The following is a 21304-nucleotide window of genomic DNA, read 5'->3' as shown; positions in this document are numbered from 1 at the left end:
ACATTCCCATCCCCAAGTTTACGTAGGAATCTTTCTCTCTCTCTCTCTCTCTCTCTCTCTCTCTCTCTCTCTCTCATATGCATGTTCGTCTAACCCTCCTCACCTTTTCCACTACTCATCAATTCATGGCTAAGCAATACAATGTTACCTCTATCGCTAGTTGTAGAGCCATTTTTATTCCAAATAAAAAATGAATTTTAGCTAAGCTTTGTCGGGGAAGGTAAGAACCATTGAATTCATACGAGGATAGAAAGCATAATATTATGAAGTACGTAGTAAAAGAAGCATTTTGATCAACTAAAGGATCATATATTATATATAAATAGAGAGAGAGAGAGAGAGAGATCAAAAAGAAAAAAAACGTTTAAGTACGAACGTACTTAGGTACAACAATATTAGTTATTATTGTTGTTGTTATTATAAATATTATTCATGGCATCTTTGTCAAGCCAGCCATCTAAAAAGTCATTACGTAATAGTCCAGGGGGGAGTTCTGGCTCCCAGGGAGGTGCCCGCAATTCAAGTGGGCAAACTGTGAAATTTGCCAGACGAACTTCAAGTGGACGATATGTTAGCCTTTCTAGAGAAGACCTTGACATGTCTGGAGAGTTATCCGGAGATTATATGAACTACACTGTCCATATTCCTCCGACGCCTGACAATCAACCTATGGACAACTCCTCTGTGGCTGCAAAGGCTGAAGAGCAATATGTTTCTAATTCCCTATTCACCGGCGGATTTAACAGTGTCACCCGTGCCCATCTCATGGACAAGGTCATTGAGTCTGAGGTCAGTCACCCTCAAATGGCAGGCTCCAAGGGCTCTGCATGTTCCATGCCTGCTTGCGATGGCAAGGTCATCAAGGACGAAAGAGGAGTTGACATTTCCCCTTGTGATTGCAGGTATATCATTTATAATTATTATTTAATGCCACATTCATTTTTATATTTTAAATTATTTCCTATTTTTCTTTCTTAAGATAATATGTAAGAATTATCCATTAAAACAAATTTAATTAATTAATATTTCATTAAAAAATGTGTTGTCCTTATCCATGTTATATAGGTTCAAAATTTGTAGAGATTGCTATCTTGATGCCCAGAAAGAAACAGGTCTTTGTCCAGGGTGCAAGGAGCCATACAAGGTTGGAGATTATGATGACGATGTGCCTGATTTTTCTAGCGGAGCATTGTCATTGCCAGCCCCAGATGATTCCAAAGTAGACCATCGTAATAATATGTCTATGATGAAGAGGAACCAAACTGGAGAATTCGATCATAACAAGTGGTTATTCGAGACAAAGGGTACTTATGGCTATGGCAATGCTTATTGGCCTCAAGATGACATGTACGGAGATGATGGAAATGAAGGATTAAGAGGGGGCATGATGGAATCAAATGATAAACCTTGGAAGCCACTAAGTCGAAGATTGCCCATCCCACAAGCCATTATAAGCCCTTATAGGTATATACAAGTATAACTATATCCATACAATTATGAATTCATACTCTCATCTCGATCAATTGTGTTGTATATTTCATTAATTAATTGCCTTCTAGGTTGTTGATTGCGATACGGTTTGTGGTGTTGGGCTTCTTTTTGGCGTGGAGAATAAAACATCCAAATCCGGAAGCTCTATGGTTGTGGCTTATGTCAGTAATATGTGAGGTGTGGTTTGGATTCTCCTGGATCCTTGATCAAATCCCAAAGCTCTGCCCAATCAACCGCTCCACCGACCTTGAGGTCCTGCGCGAGAAATTTGATATGCCATCACCATCCAATCCTACTGGTCGCTCTGACCTTCCTGGGGTTGACATGTTTGTGTCCACCGCTGATCCAGACAAAGAGCCTCCACTAGTTACCGCCAACACAATCTTATCAATCTTGGCTGTTGATTACCCTGTGGAGAAGTTGGCTTGCTATGTTTCTGATGATGGAGGTGCACTATTTAACTTTGAGGCAATGGCTGAGGCTGCAAGTTTTGCTGATTTATGGGTTCCATTCTGTAAAAAACATGACATCGAGCCTAGGAATCCAGAGACCTACTTCAGCTTGAAGGGAGACCCAACCAAGAACAAGTTGAGGTCAGATTTTGTCAAGGACAGGAGAAGGGTAAAGAGGGAGTACGATGAGTTCAAGGTGAGGATAAATGGGCTCCCCGATTCAATCAGAAGGAGATCAGATGCATTCAACGCAAGGGAAGAGATGAAGATGTTGAAGCACATGAGGGAGAGTGGGGGAGACCCTACGGAGCCAATCAAGGTTCAAAAGGCCACTTGGATGGCTGATGGCACCCATTGGCCTGGAACTTGGGCGGTCCCTGCAAAAGAGCATTCCAAAGGTGATCATGCTGGAATTCTTCAAGTAATGCTGAAGCCCCCAAGCATTGACCCGCTAATGGGAAGGGCAGACGATGATAAGATTTTAGACTTCACGGACGTGGACATACGACTTCCTATGTTTGTTTACATGTCGAGGGAGAAGCGACAAGGATACGATCACAACAAAAAAGCCGGTGCCATGAACGCCTTGGTGCGAGCTTCAGCCATATTGTCCAATGGCCCTTTCATGCTCAACCTCGACTGTGATCACTACATCTATAACTGTAAAGCTGTTCGGGAAGGGATGTGTTTCATGATGGATAGAGGTGGAGAAGATATCTGCTACATTCAGTTCCCTCAGAGATTTGAAGGCATTGATCCTTCTGATCGATATGCCAACCACAATACTGTATTTTTTGACGGCAACATGCGAGCACTTGATGGCGTGCAGGGACCTGTTTATGTTGGAACGGGGACCATGTTTAGGCGGTTTGCATTGTATGGGTTTGATCCTCCACAGCCTGATAAGTTGTCTCATAAGACCGCAAACTCTGAGACCCAAACCTTGACGGCCACCGATTTCGATCCTGAACTGGATGTGAATCTATTGCCCAAACGGTTTGGAAATTCCACAATGCTGGCTGAATCCATACTAGTGTCTGAATTCCAAGGTCGTCCACTAGCAGATCATCCTGCAATCAAGTTTGGACGACCTCCCGGTGCTCTGAGGGTCCCTCGTGAACCACTCGATGCTGCTACAGTTGCTGAAGCAGTCTCTGTAATTTCTTGTTGGTAAGAATACTATTATACTAATATATATCATCTCATCATTAACAAATGAATAAGGAATTTTAGCTAGGTCTGATTGTGTGTTGTGTGTGCATTTCCATGGCCACAATCTTCTTCTTGTTGCATGTGTATTTGTGTAGGTATGAGGACAAGACAGAGTGGGGAGACCGCGTGGGTTGGATCTATGGTTCAGTTACAGAAGACGTGGTAACAGGTTACCGCATGCACAACCGCGGGTGGAGATCTGTGTACTGCATCACCAAGCGAGACGCCTTTCGAGGATCAGCTCCGATCAACCTGACTGATAGACTCCATCAAGTCCTCCGGTGGGCCACAGGATCGGTGGAGATTTTCTTCTCCAGAAACAATGCCTTCCTTGCGTCCAGGCGGCTCAAGCTACTCCAGCGCATGGCTTATCTCAACGTAGGCATCTACCCCTTCACCTCGTTGGTCCTTGTTGTCTACTGCTTCCTTCCAGCACTTTCCCTTCTCTCTGGACACTTCATCGTCCAAACTCTAGATGTCGCATTTCTGATCTATCTGCTGCTCATCACAATTTGCCTCATTGGGCTAGCTATTTTGGAAGTGAAATGGTCTGGGGTTGGGTTAGAACAATGGTGGAGGAATGAACAGTTTTGGCTCATCTCTGGAACAAGCGCTCACCTCGCTGCTGTGGTACAAGGCTTGCTCAAGGTTATGGCAGGTATTGAAATATCCTTCACATTGACTACCAAGTCCTCGGGAGATGAAAACGAGGATATGTACGCAGATCTGTACCTTGTCAAGTGGACATCATTGATGATTCCCCCAATCGTGATCGCTATGGTTAACATGATTGCCATTGTTGTTGCCTTCTCCAGAACGATTTACCAAACCGTCCCTCAGTGGAGTAAGTTCATCGGGGGTGCCTTCTTTAGTTCTTGGGTGTTGGTTCATTTGTATCCTTTTGCCAAGGGTTTGATGGGGAGGAGAGGAAAGACCCCCACCATTGTGTTCGTATGGTCGGGTCTCATTGCAATTACGCTTTCATTGCTCTGGGTTGCCATTAACCCGCCACAGAATACCGCAACACAAGTTGCAGGAGCAACCGGAGGAGGGACTTTTCAATTCCCATGAAAATACTATAACTTCTTTTTTATAAGTCCAGAGACCCAGAAGAATACAACATAATAGGAATTTTTTATTTTTTTTTTTTTTTACGTGATTGGCCGTGAAGAGTAAGAGGAGCCTATGAAAGGTTTCAACAAGGACGACAAAAATGAAGAAATGGAGGAATCAGCACATTGACCTACAGAGAGGAAGAGAAGTTTAGAAACCTCAACACACAAACCAATTCTTGCAAAGACACCGTTTATTTCAATTGAGAATATACTAATAGACACAATTTATTTTCAGGATTATATTTCGATTTTTTTTTTTTTTTTTTTAACTGAAACATTATATTTCATTTGTTTCTCTAGTCATTTATGTTTGTATGTATATACACACACACACATATATATGTATATATCAATATATATATTCTTGAAAATATTCTTTTTTCAGGCTGCTCTTGTTGGGCAGTTTAACAATCAGACTAAGGCCAAGTTTGGGTACTTCCAAAAAAGCCAAAAAGCCAAAAAGTTACTCAAAAAGTTAAAAAGTTAACACTATTAACCAAAAGTCAACAATTACGGCTGCACAACTCCCAATTCAAATTTTTCCCTACAAATCAATTTTTACAATTTTTTCTTACACATTTTTCAATAAAAAGTCAAAAAGTTAACCCAAACATCTATATTTTCAACCTCAATTTTTTAGTCCAAAAAAACAAAAAGTACACTTTTTTAGTCTTCCCAAACTTGGCCTAAATCAACTCCCAAGTACACAGAACAGGAGAAACGAAGAAAATATTTCAATGCTGAGAAAAGTATATATTCCAATTTTCCAACTAAAAAACTACTCAAAAGTCAATAAAACAAAAGAAACTCCAAATTTTTCTTTTTCTGATTCAAATTTTTTTTTTCCCCCAATGGAGTCTTTTAGCTAAAATTGTATTTTAAATAAATATTTATAAAAATACTGCAAGTTTAAAACTATTAGGAAAAATGTGATCATATCATTTCATAGCACAAAACCATCCTCCAGATTTCACTGCAACAAGACAAGCCATGAGAACATACCCGTCACCAAAAATTTTAACAAAAGATGCTAGGCTCAGTATTTCAAATATAAACACAAGAAAACAAAATAAAACGAAGTACTTTTGTAAGCATGAAAGGTATGAATTCACAGGCATTTGACGTTAATTAACATCCACCACAATTCCACGGAGCAATTTGATCTAAAGGTAGGAGAACCAAACAACACAATATATAAAGCAATAACAATGGCATGAACACCAGAACCAAAAGTATAAATTGCTAACACCTTGTATCCAAAAAAAAAACATATATAGCTCAATACAGTAAAATGGTGACTTTTGCAGCCCCCGCTCCTAACTGCAAAAACAACATGACTACCCAACCATGATAATTTATCATTAATAACTACACAGGTGGTCTGAAAACAAGAAAGCATATGAAACAAACCCAACTGGATAAGTTAGCTACATTGTTATGCTTCAGCTGTAAGCATGAGTTGCCCAAGCAAAACTTGCATCCAACAGCTGAATTTCATGCCTATATTTCTTCCAAAAAGTCTCTGATTCTCTTTGCAAAGATGGTAAGAACAATCTATGCACATAATATTCCAATATCTATAGATCTGACTGCTCGAATGGTACTCTCACAAACAACTGGCCATGTAGGGTGACCACAGCGGATGTCTGATGAGGATCAATCCTAGAAGGTAGGCTGACAACCTACAAACACAACCCAATTCCATTATGGTATAAAAGGTTGAATCAGCAGCCTCAAGCATACATACCAAAGCAATTGAATTAAGACCCAATAGATATTCAGGACCAAGTTCAATTTAAAAAAAAATAAAAAAAAAATGAACTGGGGTGAGGGTGATATTGCCCATATAGAATCCAGTACCCAAACAAAACCACCAATGTTGTGCCATCTTATTTTTCCAAGCAACCAAATTTCACAGTGGAATACAACTTATCCTCAGATTATTATTAAAGTGCATTAGAAGCGAATGGAAACTTGTATGCTAACTGAAAATCCCACAAATAATATATAAATATATGTACTAGTGATGGCATTTTGTAAATAATAGTCATTTTGGGGGTCTCCCTTGAAGACAAATGTTTACAAGAACCATTCAGATGGGACAGTGAATTTTGCATTTTATCAATGAAGACGGAGGCGGGGGCAGGGGATTTCATGAATAAGTAGAAATATGCACCTTTCCTGTGTTGCAAGGTGAGATAAGCTCTTTCTTACTTTTCTGGGATTGAACGAGGATGAACCTCTCAAAAGATGCATAATACAAACCTTCTTGAATGGAGTGACACCCCAAGGATTGTCCACTTGCTCTGGTTGGCCAGATATAACCAAGCGCCCTGCTGGATCCGACTGAACTCGCACCTAATTTTACCAAAGAACAAGGTAGTTTAGACAGTAGCTAAGATCGCAAGCTGTATATTATAGGCATAGAATATGTTTGATGCATGATTTTGGTCAGCTCTTGATTGAAATTTTTGCAATTGCATGGGGTATTATCTCAGAACCGAACCCTTAAAAGCATACGCTTCCAAGGAGCACAAAACAGTATTTTCATTTTTTCCTTGGATCTAAGATTTACCACAATTGTAAAATTTACTAGTAATTATGGTTAAAAGCAAGTTTGTCAAATTGTTTACTCAAATCACAACAAATACCTGAAGAAAATAAACAAATAAGAAAGAACTACGAAGATCACCAAACTCTAAGGTTCACTTCATCACCAAAAATATGGCAGATACATAATTGTAACGGCTGTTACATAAAGGTGTTTGAAACTTCCAATTCGGATACACATGCTCATATCAGGGCAATCAAAACGGTATGTACCATATTGGTCAATACAATTTTGTATTGATGTCGTATCAACCAATAAAGCCGTTATTTTAACATATAGCCAATTCAGTTGTTATTTTAACTGATACAGCTAGCACAGCCTCTACCAACATATAGAGCAGACATACTTGATCTACATCACATTTTGCAACATTTTTCTTCTTGTCTCTCTCTGTTGTTGCTCTCCACTTGTTTAAAATACTTAGATCTACTCATTTAGAGCTTGAAACTTCAAGATTGAAGCTTAATGTTTTATCCTAGTTATAAAACAGTTAAATTGTTATTGAATTTTTAATTAGTTTCCATTCCATATATTAGAATGATAGATGTCAGTATGTTACTATATTAGAGTATGCGTTAATCACTAGTATTGTTGTATTAATTATTTATATTATTATACCAAAAAAATTGGCTTGTGGTTGCTTTATCATTATGAATTATCTATTCTGGTATCGTTTTTATTTATCCTAGGTGAGTAATTAACTCCAAGGTGGGCAGAACAAGGTGAGTAATTGACAGTATCACGCACACAGTTCACACGCCATGGTACAAATGCCGAGCATGCAACACATCACAGGTGCAGGGGCAGATACATCATGTGCCTTAGTGAAAACTCGCTCATCTAGGACTGGCCAAGTGTCCCCAAGCGGGAACCGTAACGATCCCTCAATTCTAGCCTCCAAGCCTCAAATCCTCTAATGATCCCGAGTAAAAATCCTAGAGCCTGCTCCTAGCTTAGGTTATTCCAAAGTGGAGATCACGAATCACATGTGACGGATAATAGATCTCATTTAGAGATGGACCCATGTACCTACACCAAGATAGTGAGATCCTACAGATCCTGGAGATATTTAGCACACTTATATGATTGTGTTAATGCTACGTAATGGAGATGGACCCATGTACCTACAGGCAGATAGTGAAATTCTCTTACCAAATGAAATTATCCACATTTTTTGCCTTCAAAGCAAAATAAAATTCGATATTACTTCACAAAACATGTTTTTAGATGCCACAATGTTGATTTAAAACCGTTATAAACATTCAAAATGTAATAAATAAGGTCATAACATACTTATAAATGAGTTCTTGGCATTTACTTATGCTTGAAAAAAATGCACGAGTTCGGTTTCTGATTCCCATTACGTACAACTACAATTGTTACAATGGCCAATACCACGATTTAAAACCATTCAAATTATTTGAGTAGTTTTCACTGTTGATGGCCTCTTATGTTTTATCAATCATATGACAAGGCCTAAAAGCCCTATAACATATCACAACCTTTTCTTGTTATTTGACCCTGTACCCGCAGTGATGGGAGCCTCCTGCAATGGGACTGCCCTTTTTAAATGACAAAAAAAAAATCAATTTTGAAAAGTTTGAGCCCAAGTGTCTCAAGGCTCCCGTCCCACTTCACGTAGCCAAAAATGCATCACCTTCTGTTGTTGCTTTCTAGAAGAGATTGTGGCCAGCAACAACGAAATCAGCCTCTCCACCAACAACGAAAAAAAGAGGAGGGGTGGGAAGGCTACCTACCTACTACCTCTCCCAGACCTTATTGCAAACAGGAGCTTTGTGCATCGGGTACAACCTTTTATACCTGCTAATCCTCGTATAAAAAAAGTTTATATTGATTTGTACACTGTTCACTCTAATCTAAAACCAATGAGAAGTTACATCAAAGTTAATGCTACCACCTCCACCCCCATAAAACACTTAAATAAAACATAATAAGACAATCTAGCTCAGCAGAATAATGCAGACAATGAGTTCACCTAATATTTCGTAATTGAAAAGATTTGAAATAAAATTGCAATATATTTACTCCAAGAAAGAATAATATGAAATGAATATAAAAAGTTGTCTAGAGTGCAATGAGTTTATTCATATAGATATACAAACATATATGCAGCCGTGGTAGCATCATTGAATATTTGAAAGGTCTAAAATCGACTGATACAGGTAATCGCAATTGCTCTGAATCTGAGCCAAGTTTGGGTCCAAATTACTGGTCTGAAGTTAAATATGGCCAAACCCAAGTGGTTCAATTGGTTTGTATAAGCCCAATTGACGTGTGTATTTTTCTAACCACCAGATCTATGGCTCAAATTTTCTACCCTCGCCAGTTCATTAACATACTCTTTGGAGGTCATATGTTGTTAAACTCAGGCTGAACATTATGGACTGACACTACCCAGGCACACACTTCAGATACAAAATTAATGTTTATATCCCACTTCTACCATAATTTTAAAAGATACAGAAACATTATGTCACAGTAAAAGGTGATAATACAAAAGGGACGGCTACAGAGATTTTCCACTAACCTCCTCACGCAAAAGCCCAGGAACCAAAGCATATATCTCAAAGCAGTCTTTCTGTGTCGTCAATATTGCAAAACTAGTCAAACTCAATCTAGAATATAATCAATATCAAACATTATTATAGTACTCCGAAAGTGATGCAATAGACATACAGTTCTCTGCACATTGATCTTTACCCAATCAGCCGCGGGACCAATATCAACAACCATTGAGTCAGATCTGCCAAAAACAAAACAAGAGAGAGAGAGAGAGAGAGAAATACAATCGGTGAAAGCTTATTGGAAAATAAATTCATAAATTTTTGTCCTCCACTACAATTAATTAATAAATTAAGCAGTCCTTCAGAATTGACAGATTAAGGATAAATTATCTTTCGATTACCATTTTCCATTTTCTGTTTCAGTTTATCTTCTAATAGTTGAAAAAGAAAGGGACAGAAATGGAACCCTCCTCATCAAAAAGGGCCTAAGGCATCAGCATACAAGAAACAATAACAAGGTCCATAGTATTACAAGAAACTTTGTAAAAAACTCGTATTAGAGGTAACAGTTTCTTCCCCCCCCCCCCGGCTGAGCGACAGGTTTATATGGGGCACAATATAGCAAAATGTAGAGGGAAATATACAAGACATGATACAGTAAACATCTTAGTGTCAAATTATCACAAAATTAATTTGCCACAACAAAAACAATCATAAGATAGGAAGTAAGTTATCTTAACTGTGGCTTTGATGCTTTCAGGCGTGCAGCTTTGACAGCACGCTCAACAGGTGATGGCTTCTTACGTTTTAGCAAACCTGAATCGATAAAAAAATAAAAAATTCCCCTTAAAATAACTTTGACAGCCCATATGACATGGTAAGTTGCAGACTGAATTGAGATATTGTACCAATGCTTTTAAGCTGTTTTTCACGCTTTGGAGTAGAAGTTGAGTTTTTATCCTACAAAAGTGAAGTGCCTAGTTACTGAATGAAGAAAACAAAATACATATGTGCTCCGCTGAATTTTGTGTGTGTGGCTTAGTTTTCCTCAACAAACCTTTATAATTGGGTCCCCAACCTCACCATTCCCAAGAAGACGCTGAGAGTGCCAACCCTGCATAGCACGAGCTGCAGCATCTCTTCTTGCCCTACCTGACCCTGAAGCTTGATGTACACCCGGCTGCACAAAAGTTCGCAAGGGCAATAAGGAATTATACAAAACTATTGTATTGACATACTAGTTAAACCCAAAAATGTATAATGCAGTTGAGGAAATAAATTTTACCATTTAAACACACATATCAAGATTGTCAACAGTCTGGAGCAGGAACAGAACCACATTTTTACAGTCACTTTGCGACGGGTGCACAATTGAATCAAAATTATTTTGTAACATTGTTCTTCCTAATCCAACTAAGGTTTTAGGTGATTTGGAAAAGAACGAAAGAAAAAATCTAAAATAAATTACATATAATTGCGTAAAAGAAAAATGAAGCAAATGATCACACTATGAGATGAAGTTAGGGTTAATTACACCAACACCCCTTCAACTATTAGAGAATATCACTTTACTCCCATCATCTATGAGCCTATACATTTTGACCCTCTCAACTGTAAAAACTGTACAAATGCCCCTCTTCTAGAGGGTTGGAAGTGATGCATTTTTATAGTTGAAGGGTTCAAAATGTACGAGTTCATTAGATGAAGGGAGTATAGTGGTGTAATTAACCTATAAAATTACAATTGTATATCTGTACATTCAAGGCACTAATGACTTCATCCATAAACAAAATGAAGACATAAGTATAGCAAACAAAAAGATCATCTGATATTATTATATTTGATGTGTTCATATATTTTGAGATTTAGATATGCAAAACAAGGAATATCTACGGTGACAAAGCAATGAAAAATGATTAAATTATTCTAATGTCATTCAGTTTGAATAATGTTTAAGTTTAGAAAAGGAAAGCTTTTTTCTAAGAGTAAATATCATTAAAAGTGATCATGAAGGGAATGCCAAATCTATATACAAAAAAATGATGACAAAAATAAAGACCAAACTTTATACACCTCCGTATGTATGAAAAAGCTCTACAAAATCTACAAACTAATCAAGAGAAAGGTCAACAACCCTTGACTCCAACTAATACCCAAAAAAACTCTTTAGCCTATACAAGGGGAACTCTTTGTTCTTGAAAAGACTTTCAATATCTCTCTCCCCATATAGTCAACCATAAGACATAATGAAATCGTCAACCAATGGTTCTTTATTCTCCTTTTGACTCTAGCCTACTGCCAACCCAAAAGAAGCTCTATAACCCCAGAAGAATGTCCACACCACCCCAAAACCAACAGAGCATTGACATCCGTAGATCTCTTGTCATTCGACATTGAATAAGAAGATGATTCATTGATTTGCAATAATTTTTCTCCTTCAAGTCAGGTTATTTAAAATTAAGATTTTACCAAGCACAACACACCGCACCACACAAAAAGGCTACCTTAGGTGGGTCCTTGTGCTCCAAATGGCTCTCCACAAGATAGATTTAAAAAAAAAAAACGTTGCCCAATCAAAACCTCATAAAAAGGCATCACCATGAAACACCCGAACTCATCTACCTCCATCTACTGTCCCAATAGGTATATCATACAATCTCTAGGGCATCCCCATCAACTCGTCCATCTTCCAGTCTTGCTATCTTCTACATAGCAAGACATCCCAAAAGACTTGTTGCCTATCTTCATAACTAATCCTCTACTGTAGCTTTTTTGTTTGCTACTACTCAAAAAACCCAAGGGAAACCTTCCCCATCCTCTCTTCCCATTCAACAATGAAGCCGGAAGTTTGCTTTCCTTCCATCCCCATTCATCATGCTAGTGTGTTGCTCAAACTAACCCCAAACCTTCTATATCCCCTTCCGTAGCCCTAACCATAAGGCAAGTTGACCCCCGAATATGTCCACTCCCCCCTAACCACATCTATACTTCAAGTGCACAATCTTTCTCTAACACCAATCCCACTCACAGGCAACATTGAGAGCCATTTTCCAAATAAGGCCCAATTGAAGATCTCCACTTCCCAAATTTAACACAAAATAATCAAAACTCATCACCTAAAATTAGGCCATTCAATAGACGTCACTAAAGCCTAAAAGCTACTCCAGCTGTTATAACGTATTCAAACAAGTCCCAGAACTACATTTTGATAAGTGATTCACAACTTTTGACAATAAAGAATGGAGAGAACTTGGTTTGCTACAAACATGCAATCATAATATTAATTTGTAAATTAGTTCATCACCTAAATATTCAAGGACTCAAATAGTGAAGTTCGGTAAATTACTTCATCCCTGTGACATCACATTTGATTAATAGGAGCAGCCTCAATTTCAACCACCTCATGTCTAGTGACCTAGTTATAACTTATAATGTTGTATTCTCAAAACAAAATTCTTAAAGTAACACAAAAAAGAACTTGAAAAACATCCATGTCATTTTTTGCTTGAACCACTCCAATACACTCATGCAGTGGCACATTCTTTAGGTATATTGACCAAGAATGGGAATCTCCAATACCAAAGTAACCTAATGCTAGGAGGCAAAGTAAGCATAACTACAGGTTAACCGGTATTAATAACTTCATTCCAAAACCTAAACTTCTTAGCTTCTTTTTAAATATAATGGATGGAGATCAAACTGCCAACCGAAACACGAGTACTCATGCCTGTTACGCAAAAGAATCTAAGATATATAGAGCACAATTACATGTATGAACTTACCTGATTACCAGCACTTGTAGGCTCTGTAAAAGAAGCATCAGTGAAAGGTAGCTCACCGCTACGCATTTTATGCTTTTCATATTCCAGTAATGCCTGCAAAAACTAATATCAGCAACACCAAAATGCAGGAAACAAGCAAATGGAAGCCCACAATCTGTACAAAATATAAACAACAAATTCGCCCAAGTATATCAAAAGAAGTGTAAGGATATAAATACAATTTCAAAAGGACCATCACAATCCTAATCTATTGTATAGATTAAAACAAATGGGCATATCTATGGTTCAAAATGTTTGAAGCACAAATGGTAGCTTGTACCTGAGGGTATCCCTTACTTCATCTCAAAACATATCAACTAGAACTTCATGAGTTCTTCTAGATACAAAAAAAACATGACTTGATTAATATTATTCTGTATGTGATCCATATCAAATGAACTGAGAGGTATATAAATTAGGATGAACCATAGTTTTCTGTACATATTACTAGTTTTCCTCTTATACAATATAAATATGAGTAGCACTAGTACCTATGGCATGCCCAGGAAAGATCGGGGCAGGTTTGGCCTGCGTGTGACTTTCCTGAGGTTGTCATGACCCAAACCCCACCCTCTGTGGATTTCTGGGCATGACCAGCCTCTTCGTAGCAACAATGGGGTTTTGTTGGCCAGAAATTCTGAAGGATCCGTGTGAAGGACGTTCGAACATCAGACCATGCTATGATGCAATCTGGAAATGACTTGTTTTTCATATGAAACTTGCATAACATTTTTGGGGTCCAAGAAGAGAACTTGTATCGAAACTAATAACATACTAAAAAACTTTAAATTGGTATTAACTCATTACTTGTGCTGCATACCAATTGGATTACAATGTTTTGTGATATTATTTGTGTAGGATCACTTAATCAAAGGAATAAAAAGAGGTTAAGTACTTAAGAGCCCAAATCGCACTTAAAAATGAATGAATTTGAATGAGAAAAAAAAAGGTAATTTTCATTATACCCAAAACTTAGGGTTTGTGACTCCCTCAAATTGGATCATTCAAACAACATACATGCACATAACAGAGCACTGGTCTTTGTTTCCAAGCCCATGCAATGTGGTGCATCACAAACTGAGAAGAATTAAATCTATAATTGAATGAGAAATGACCAAACAGTTTCAAAAAGAACCAAATTCAACCAATATAAGCAAAGAGAAAATGAAAATGCTCATAAAGAAAATTCTCAATATAAAGTAAAACGCAAAAGGTAGAAAATAACTCAACAACTTGAGCATAACCTTTTCATAAAAACATCGAAATGTCCACGAAACAGTAGTACAGGTCCTGCATAAGTTTAAACATTATAACACTTCAGCCTTGAACTTTAATTAAAATAATAAAAATCAAATAACAAAATTATCACCATAAAGCAAGAAAGAAGGAGAGTTAACGTATACTAAACAAATGTACTCTCCAACTTTTCCAGATGTAAATTTCATTTCCAGGTGAGGGGTTCATTAAATATATGGAAATATACTCTCATAATTGAAATACACAGCATTGCGCTATGTTCATACCCCAGAAAAATTGGTCAAAAGCTCACATCCTTTTGGATTTCCCACATATTGGTCAAACAAGCTCCCTGTCACAAGCTATGAGAGTATGCTTGACAACTTGGCAAAAATAATAACTACCACCCAGGAAGCATGCATATGGAGACAAGATAGGTGTATGATATGATACGGATACGGCGATACGACAAAACCTTAAAAAAATAGGATACGGGTACAACTAAGATACGTTTGTAAAAAAAAAAAAAAAAAATTAAAAAAGAAAATTTTAAAATTATTAGTAGTGAGATACATATAAGCTCAAGAATTTGAAAAACCACAATATAATTTTATGATGCAAAGTACTAACCTTTAAGAATTAGGTATTAATTATATTTTATTTCAGTATCAAGTCTAATATGTTTATATTACAACAGTAGAATAATATAGCTTTTCCCTTTGGCACTAGTAAAAATGTTGTGTTCAAGTGTCCTTTTTATTTATTGATATTTAATTTTACTATTGTTATATTCTTTCGTTAATCCTTACTTTCTATGTAGTTATAGAGGACATGCATGAAACAATAAGGATACATTAATTTTGACAAATTCTATTCCTTTAACGCACTATGTTCTTCTTATCAAAAAACTACACAAAGTATCAGAAAAATATTCTTGTATTTATCCTTACAATTATATTATATTATATTATATTATATTATAATTATAATTATAATGCTATGCAATAAATGCTACAGTTCTAATTTCGTAAAAGAATTAATACGTGACTTGGAGTATCCGATACTTAAAAATTAAATATCCGATACTCCGAAATTAATGAAAAAATAATTAAAAAGTATATGATACTTTTAATATGTATCCAATACGTATTCATGAGTATCCAAGGAGTATCGGTATCCAATACGAATACATCTCCCTTTTTGAAGTATCCGTACTTCATGGACTACCACATAGGTCATACTATTGTACACATCTTACAAACTCATACGTCCCTGGTTCTCTAGTCATCGAAACTACTTTAAACTAGAACCATAAACATCAAACATATGTTACTCCTTACTTTGGGGGCTTGAATGATTCTCCAACTTGCCGCCACAACTTGCATGAAGTCACCTACAAAATGCCAATAAAAAACAAGCACATACAACTTGAATATCGCCATTTCTGTAATTGACGGTGCCAAAATTATACTTGTTATAATCAAGTATTAGATCCATGCTTACATGAACTCAAGTGAATACCAGAAGTAAAGAGCATATAACATAAGTTTCTAAAAGATGACCAAGCACCCACCAAGTACCAAATTCCCTTTGGCCTCCCTAGAGTTTGTAATTGAACAAAAAAATGACAGCAGAGCGTGTAGAATTGACGCGTGCAAGTGAACTGTATAACTACAATAATTATCCATATTGAATAGATACAATAAAATGAAAATTTTACCAAGAAATTAGGATCGCTGACTTTTGTCCTTTTTTATATGTTGTGTGTGCATGCAGTGGGGAAGAGTGTATTAAAAAATAATAATAAATAAATAAATAAGCAAAGTCACTATTGAATTAACAATAGAATCCAAAATATTTGACCCTGCACACATAGAACAAAAAGAAAGTTGGTTGGACAATCATACTTATGCCATGTATATGTGGATTTGTTCTATCATACAATTTTTTTGTATTAAAAATATTCTATCACATGTACATCTGCAGGTCCTATAAAAATGTCAACCTAAAACGATTTTACCATCAAATTAGGTCACATAAGCACACTTATCTATTGACTTACAGAAATTGATGAAGCAAATTTTAGTGTTAAATGCACCATCTCACTACTGCATATTAGCAGATTTCCTATGCACCACAATACCCTTACTTGAAGTATTGACCAATAAAACATTGGTTACTATTGTTTTTACTATCAATTCAATTTAGATTGTCACAGATTTGATATTGAGAGAAATATCTCAACAAGTGTGCGATACCAAAGCAGGCCAGATGACAACAAATCATGCTCCATATCATTTACAAATAAATTTTTGATAGTGGAGAAGCTTAGATGACAAAATTATACTGCTCATATCCATGGACCAATCAATTGATGTAATAAAACAAAAACTGCTCTCATTCCACGCATGGTAAAAGATAATGCAAATGATAAAATGAAAGTTGTTAATATTATTGACTTCATCAAACTTGATACTATAGGCATCATGTGTCAATAAAATAATAGTTTATTCCCCCCATAAAAATTAAGTGCACAAATCCAAGTACTTGGAAGTTTTCCCAATAACTTTATGAAATGGAGCCAGTAGTTATAATATTCTAAGATTCCATTCAGCATCAGGGTTAATGTATGTAACTACTAGATAAACTACAAGGGATAGACCAGACCATAGTAAAAGATAATGCACATGATAAAATGGAAATAAGTTCGTCAAACTAAAAAATCTGGGAAACCTGTTCATAGCCACCAAGTCTGATGACTGCTCTCCATAACCTAACTCACATAAAGAAGAAACATTAGTGCAAATCAGGAAGCGCCCAAAAAATTAAAGCAAGCAAATTTGACGATCAGGGTCACTCATAACTCACTTGAGGCAATTTAATGGCTCTCCATAAAATCTTGGAGGTTTGAATTCCAAGCACCTCTCTTTGTGGAAAGTTTCCAGCTCCTTCATGAATGCTGCTTGCTCTTCCTCAGTTCCGGACTCATCACCCCCATTAGCATTCGTTTCCAAGAACGACTTGTTTGAGGTCTTGGCATCAACTGCATCTCCTACATCCAACTCCTTCTTTGGTGATTCTTCCTTTATTTCATTGTTGGATAACACCTCCATCCCTGTCACTGCATTGTTTAATTCTTCTTTAATTTCATTGTCTGGTGGTAACTCCATTCCAGTCACCCCGTTGTGCAATTCCTCCTCCTTTGTTTCAGTATCTGGAGGCAACTCCATTTTAGTCACCCCAACATTCAATTCCCCATCCTTTATTTCATTTCCCAGTAGAAACTCCATCTTGGTCATCTCATTGTTGGATGCCTTGTCCTTTCTTTCATTTTCTGGTTGCAACTCTGACCCTGTTTCCTCATTCCTCAGTTCCTCTTCCTTTGTTGCAGTGTCCGGATCAAACTCCATCCCAGTCAACCCATTGTTCAATTCCTGCCCCCCCATCTTACTGGGTAAGATAGAGTCTGACTGAATCAGGGGATCCAGATGTGTGCCATCAGCTTTTCCAGAGTTGCCTTGTAGTAGCTTAGTTGTATTGGCATTACTTTCAGGATCAGCAACAGTCCCAGCTGAGATAACAACACTGGAAAGGTCAATCAAACCTTGCTCCTTAATCGAGCTACCTTCTTTGGGCAATTTAACATTAGGGTAGTGAGGACCTTTTTCTGAATGCAACTCTTGTGCAGTTGCAACAACAGGGTTTTGCTTAAGGTCACGGAGAAGGGATTCCTTGTTTTCAACTTGTGTGGCTTGAAATTGAGGAGAAGAATCCTTGTTTCCAAGGTGGGTATCCTCTTCCTCCTCCAGGTAAGATAATTCCTCCTTTTCGACCTCTGTGTCAATCATCGTGATATCATTGGTAACACGACCATCGTGTCTATCTTTCACAGTGTCTTTGTTATCGTCCGTCTTAGAATCAACCATGATTGCTCCCAAACCCTAAACAACAACTAATTGTCCCTCATACAAAACAATAGGGACAAATAGTTTTCTTCTGAGAAACCCTGGGCTTCTTTGTAATAAATGTGAAAAATTAAAATAAACCAAATAGTATTACTGGCCTGGCTTGTATAAGTGATTGCTGCGCGCCTTGCAGGAAAATTATGGGTGACCCAAAAAAAAAAGAGATTTGTAAAATACATATGCATATGTCTAACAATCTAACTAACTAACTATATAAATATATGTACGGAATAATATATGCATGATAGAACTTACCTGCCTCGATGCTGAAACTTGTGCGTTTCAAAACAAAGAGCTGCTGCTGCTGCTGCTGCTGCTGCTTTGAAGAATTTACTGCTTCTGCTTCAATACGAAAATCTCTGTTATTATTAATAAAAAGATAAACAGAAAATATAATTACATATATGGATATATCATAAAAACCCAAATAGATCCTCAACAGTAAACAATCAAACCAAACGGTGCTTGCTTTTAAAAAATTAAACATAAATAAATAAAAATTAGCGGAAAACGGGAAAAAACGAGAAAACAAAGTGAGCCACGATTCTTGGCCGAAGAAGGCCTTATATTTATGAAGAGTAAAGTGTAAAGAGCTGCTAGTGGTGGTGTGGTAGTAGTAGGAACTTGGAGAAGAGAAGAGAAGAGAGACAAGACAACCCAACCCTACCCAACCCAACCCAACCCAACCCCGTGTGGCCTGAGCAGAGATGAACTCCAACCTGGGGCAGAGACGGAGGGAATAAGAGCGAAACACAGACGAACGATATTAAACCGCCACTTTTTTCCTCTTTATGATGCCCTCCTCCGATTGTCGATTTTTCGGCAAGGGTTTGGTTTGTTGATGAGGTGTCACAGAAAATTATAAATTAATAGATAAATAAAATTCACACATAAAAAGTTGATCTTAGGGCTATATATTTATTTTAGGTGATTCACAGCTAAGTCCCATTTTGGAAAATAATGATACATTAAATTCTAATTCAAAAACTTTTTACCAATAAGTCTCACAGTTCATCCCGTCATTTCTCATCCTCGCAGATTTCATTCTCACTTTTATCAATTTCGTGTCACATTTCGTCTTACTTCATCAATCTCGTCTCAAATTTTAAAAGACACAAACTAGATCATCAAATATTCTGAGATCCGAACAATCAAAAATAGTGAAAACAAGTAAGATTTAAGCATCTTAAACCCTAATTTTTGCAAAATCTTTAATTTTCGAAACTTTTATTTTTGATTTCCATTTCAATTTGAATGTTGAGTTCGAAACTCTTGCTTTAGAAACTTTTGTTTTTGTTTTTGTTTGTAAATCTCAGAACATTCACTATAATAACGCCAAAATCATGTTCTCATTTTTTCAATTTAGATTTCATTGTTGATTTTGGTACGATTGTTGTGAATATTCTCAGATTCTGAATCAATTTGAGTGAAAAACCCTAATTAATCATCTTCTCTTGCTTTCAATTTAAGTTTCAATATTGATTTTGCTACCATTGTTGTTAATGTTCTCAAATTCTTAGTGAATTTGAGTGAAAAACCTTAATTAATCATATTCTCTTGCTTTCAATTTAGGTTTCAATGTTAATTTTGGTGCAATTGCTGTAAATGTTCTCATATTTTGAGTCAATTTGAGTGAAAAATCCTCATTAATTATATCCTCTTACTTTCAATTTAGGTTTCAATGTTGATTTTGGTACAATTGCTATGAATGTTCTCAAATTTTGAATCAATTTGAGTAAAAAACCCTCGTTAATCATATTCTCTTACTTTCAATTTAAGTTTCAATGTCAATTTTTGCGTGAATACTATGAATGTTCTCATATTTTGAATCAATTTGAGTGAAAAACCCTAGTTAATCATATTCTCGTGCTTTCAATTTAGGTTTCATTGCTAATTTGGTACCATTGTTGTTAATGTTCTCAGATTCTGAATCAATTTGAGTGAAAAATCCTGATTAATCATATTCTTTTGCTTTTAATTTAGTTTTCAATGTTGATTTTGGTACCATTGTTGTTAATAGTCTTCTCTTGCTTTTAATTTAGGCTTCGATGTTGATTTTCGTACCATTGTTGTTAATCATCTTCTCTTGCTTTCAATTTATGATTCAATGTTGATTTTGGTACCATTGTTATTAATGTTCTCAGATTCTTAATGAATTTGAGTGAAAAAACCCTAGTTAATCATATTCTCTTGCTTTCAATTTAGGTTTTAATGTTGATTTTGGTGCGATTTCTATGAATGTTCTCATATTTCGAGTCAATTTGAGTAAAAAATCCTCATTAATCATATTCTCTTACTTTCAATTTAGGTTTCAGCGTTGATTTTGGTACAATTGTTGTGAATGTTCTCAGATTCTGAATCAATCTGAAAGCAATTGGTACAATTGATTAACTAGGTTTCATTGTTAATCATGTTTGGTAGCTCTAGCACCCTAATCATTTTGGTTTCATTCTCATATTTTGAACCAATTTGAGTGAAAAACCCTACTTAATCATGTTTTCATGCTTTCAATTTAGGTTTCATTATTGATTTTGGTACCATTTCTGTTAATGTTCTCAGATTCTGAATCAATTTGAGTGAAAAATCCTAATTAATCATATTCTCTTACTTTCAATTTAGTTTTCAATGTTGATTTTGGTACCATTGCTATTAATGTTCTCAGATTCTTAGTCAATTTGAGTGAAAAACTCTAGTTAATCATGTTCTCTTGCTTTCAATTTACTTTCAATGTCGATTTTGGTACTATTGTTGTTAATGTTCTCAGATTCTTAGTCAATTTGAGTGAAAACCCCTAGTTAATTATATTCTCTTACTTTCAATTTAGTTTCAATGTTAATTTTGGTATCATTGATGATAATGTTCTCAAGTTTTAAATA

The 21304-nt window shown here is 36.3% G+C and overlaps 2 protein-coding genes across 18 annotated transcripts; one reads left to right on the top strand and one right to left on the bottom strand.

Moving 5' to 3' along the window:
• The first annotated feature begins 432 nt into the window (after positions 1 to 432).
• On the top strand, positions 433 to 4496 carry LOC145815425 (cellulose synthase-like protein D4). The gene is made up of 4 exons (XM_082912105.1): positions 433 to 902; positions 1066 to 1464; positions 1560 to 3113; positions 3251 to 4496. The coding sequence occupies exons 1-4, from the start codon at positions 433 to 435 to the stop codon at positions 4224 to 4226; spliced, it is 3399 nt and encodes a 1132-aa protein (XP_082768231.1). The 3' UTR covers positions 4227 to 4496.
• A 990-nt stretch (positions 4497 to 5486) lies between these two features.
• On the bottom strand, positions 5487 to 19398 carry LOC145815424 (AT-rich interactive domain-containing protein 6-like). Of its 17 annotated transcripts, none has more exons than XR_014358353.1 (14): positions 19148 to 19398; positions 18684 to 18767; positions 17332 to 18546; positions 17197 to 17236; positions 15804 to 15856; positions 14472 to 14517; positions 13189 to 13281; positions 10464 to 10586; positions 10315 to 10366; positions 10147 to 10222; positions 9603 to 9645; positions 9430 to 9517; positions 6536 to 6628; positions 5487 to 5952 (listed from the first exon to the last, which is right to left on the bottom strand). XR_014358353.1 is itself a non-coding variant. In XM_082912095.1 (14 exons), exons 3-14 carry the CDS (start codon positions 18387 to 18389, stop codon positions 5877 to 5879), a joined length of 1917 nt encoding a protein of 638 aa, XP_082768221.1. In that variant the 5' UTR covers positions 18390 to 18546; positions 18684 to 18767; positions 19148 to 19398; the 3' UTR covers positions 5487 to 5876. The 17 variants fall into 17 exon arrangements, 12 of the variants coding, with proteins under 12 accessions (XP_082768221.1, XP_082768227.1, XP_082768219.1 ...); XR_014358355.1 differs by having other exon boundaries at positions 6447 to 6628; positions 17332 to 18554; positions 19148 to 19366; XR_014358351.1 differs by having other exon boundaries at positions 17332 to 18554; positions 19148 to 19366.
• Between the last annotated feature and the right edge of the window lie 1906 nt (positions 19399 to 21304).

Source organism: Camellia sinensis, unplaced genomic scaffold (genome assembly GCF_055761805.1).
Source record: "Camellia sinensis isolate YWXY unplaced genomic scaffold, ASM5576180v1 Unanchor2, whole genome shotgun sequence".
In the NCBI taxonomy this organism is placed as follows: Eukaryota; Viridiplantae; Streptophyta; class Magnoliopsida; order Ericales; family Theaceae; genus Camellia; species Camellia sinensis.
Note: the sequence above shows the minus strand (reverse complement) of the source record. Positions and strands in the feature narration are given on the sequence as shown.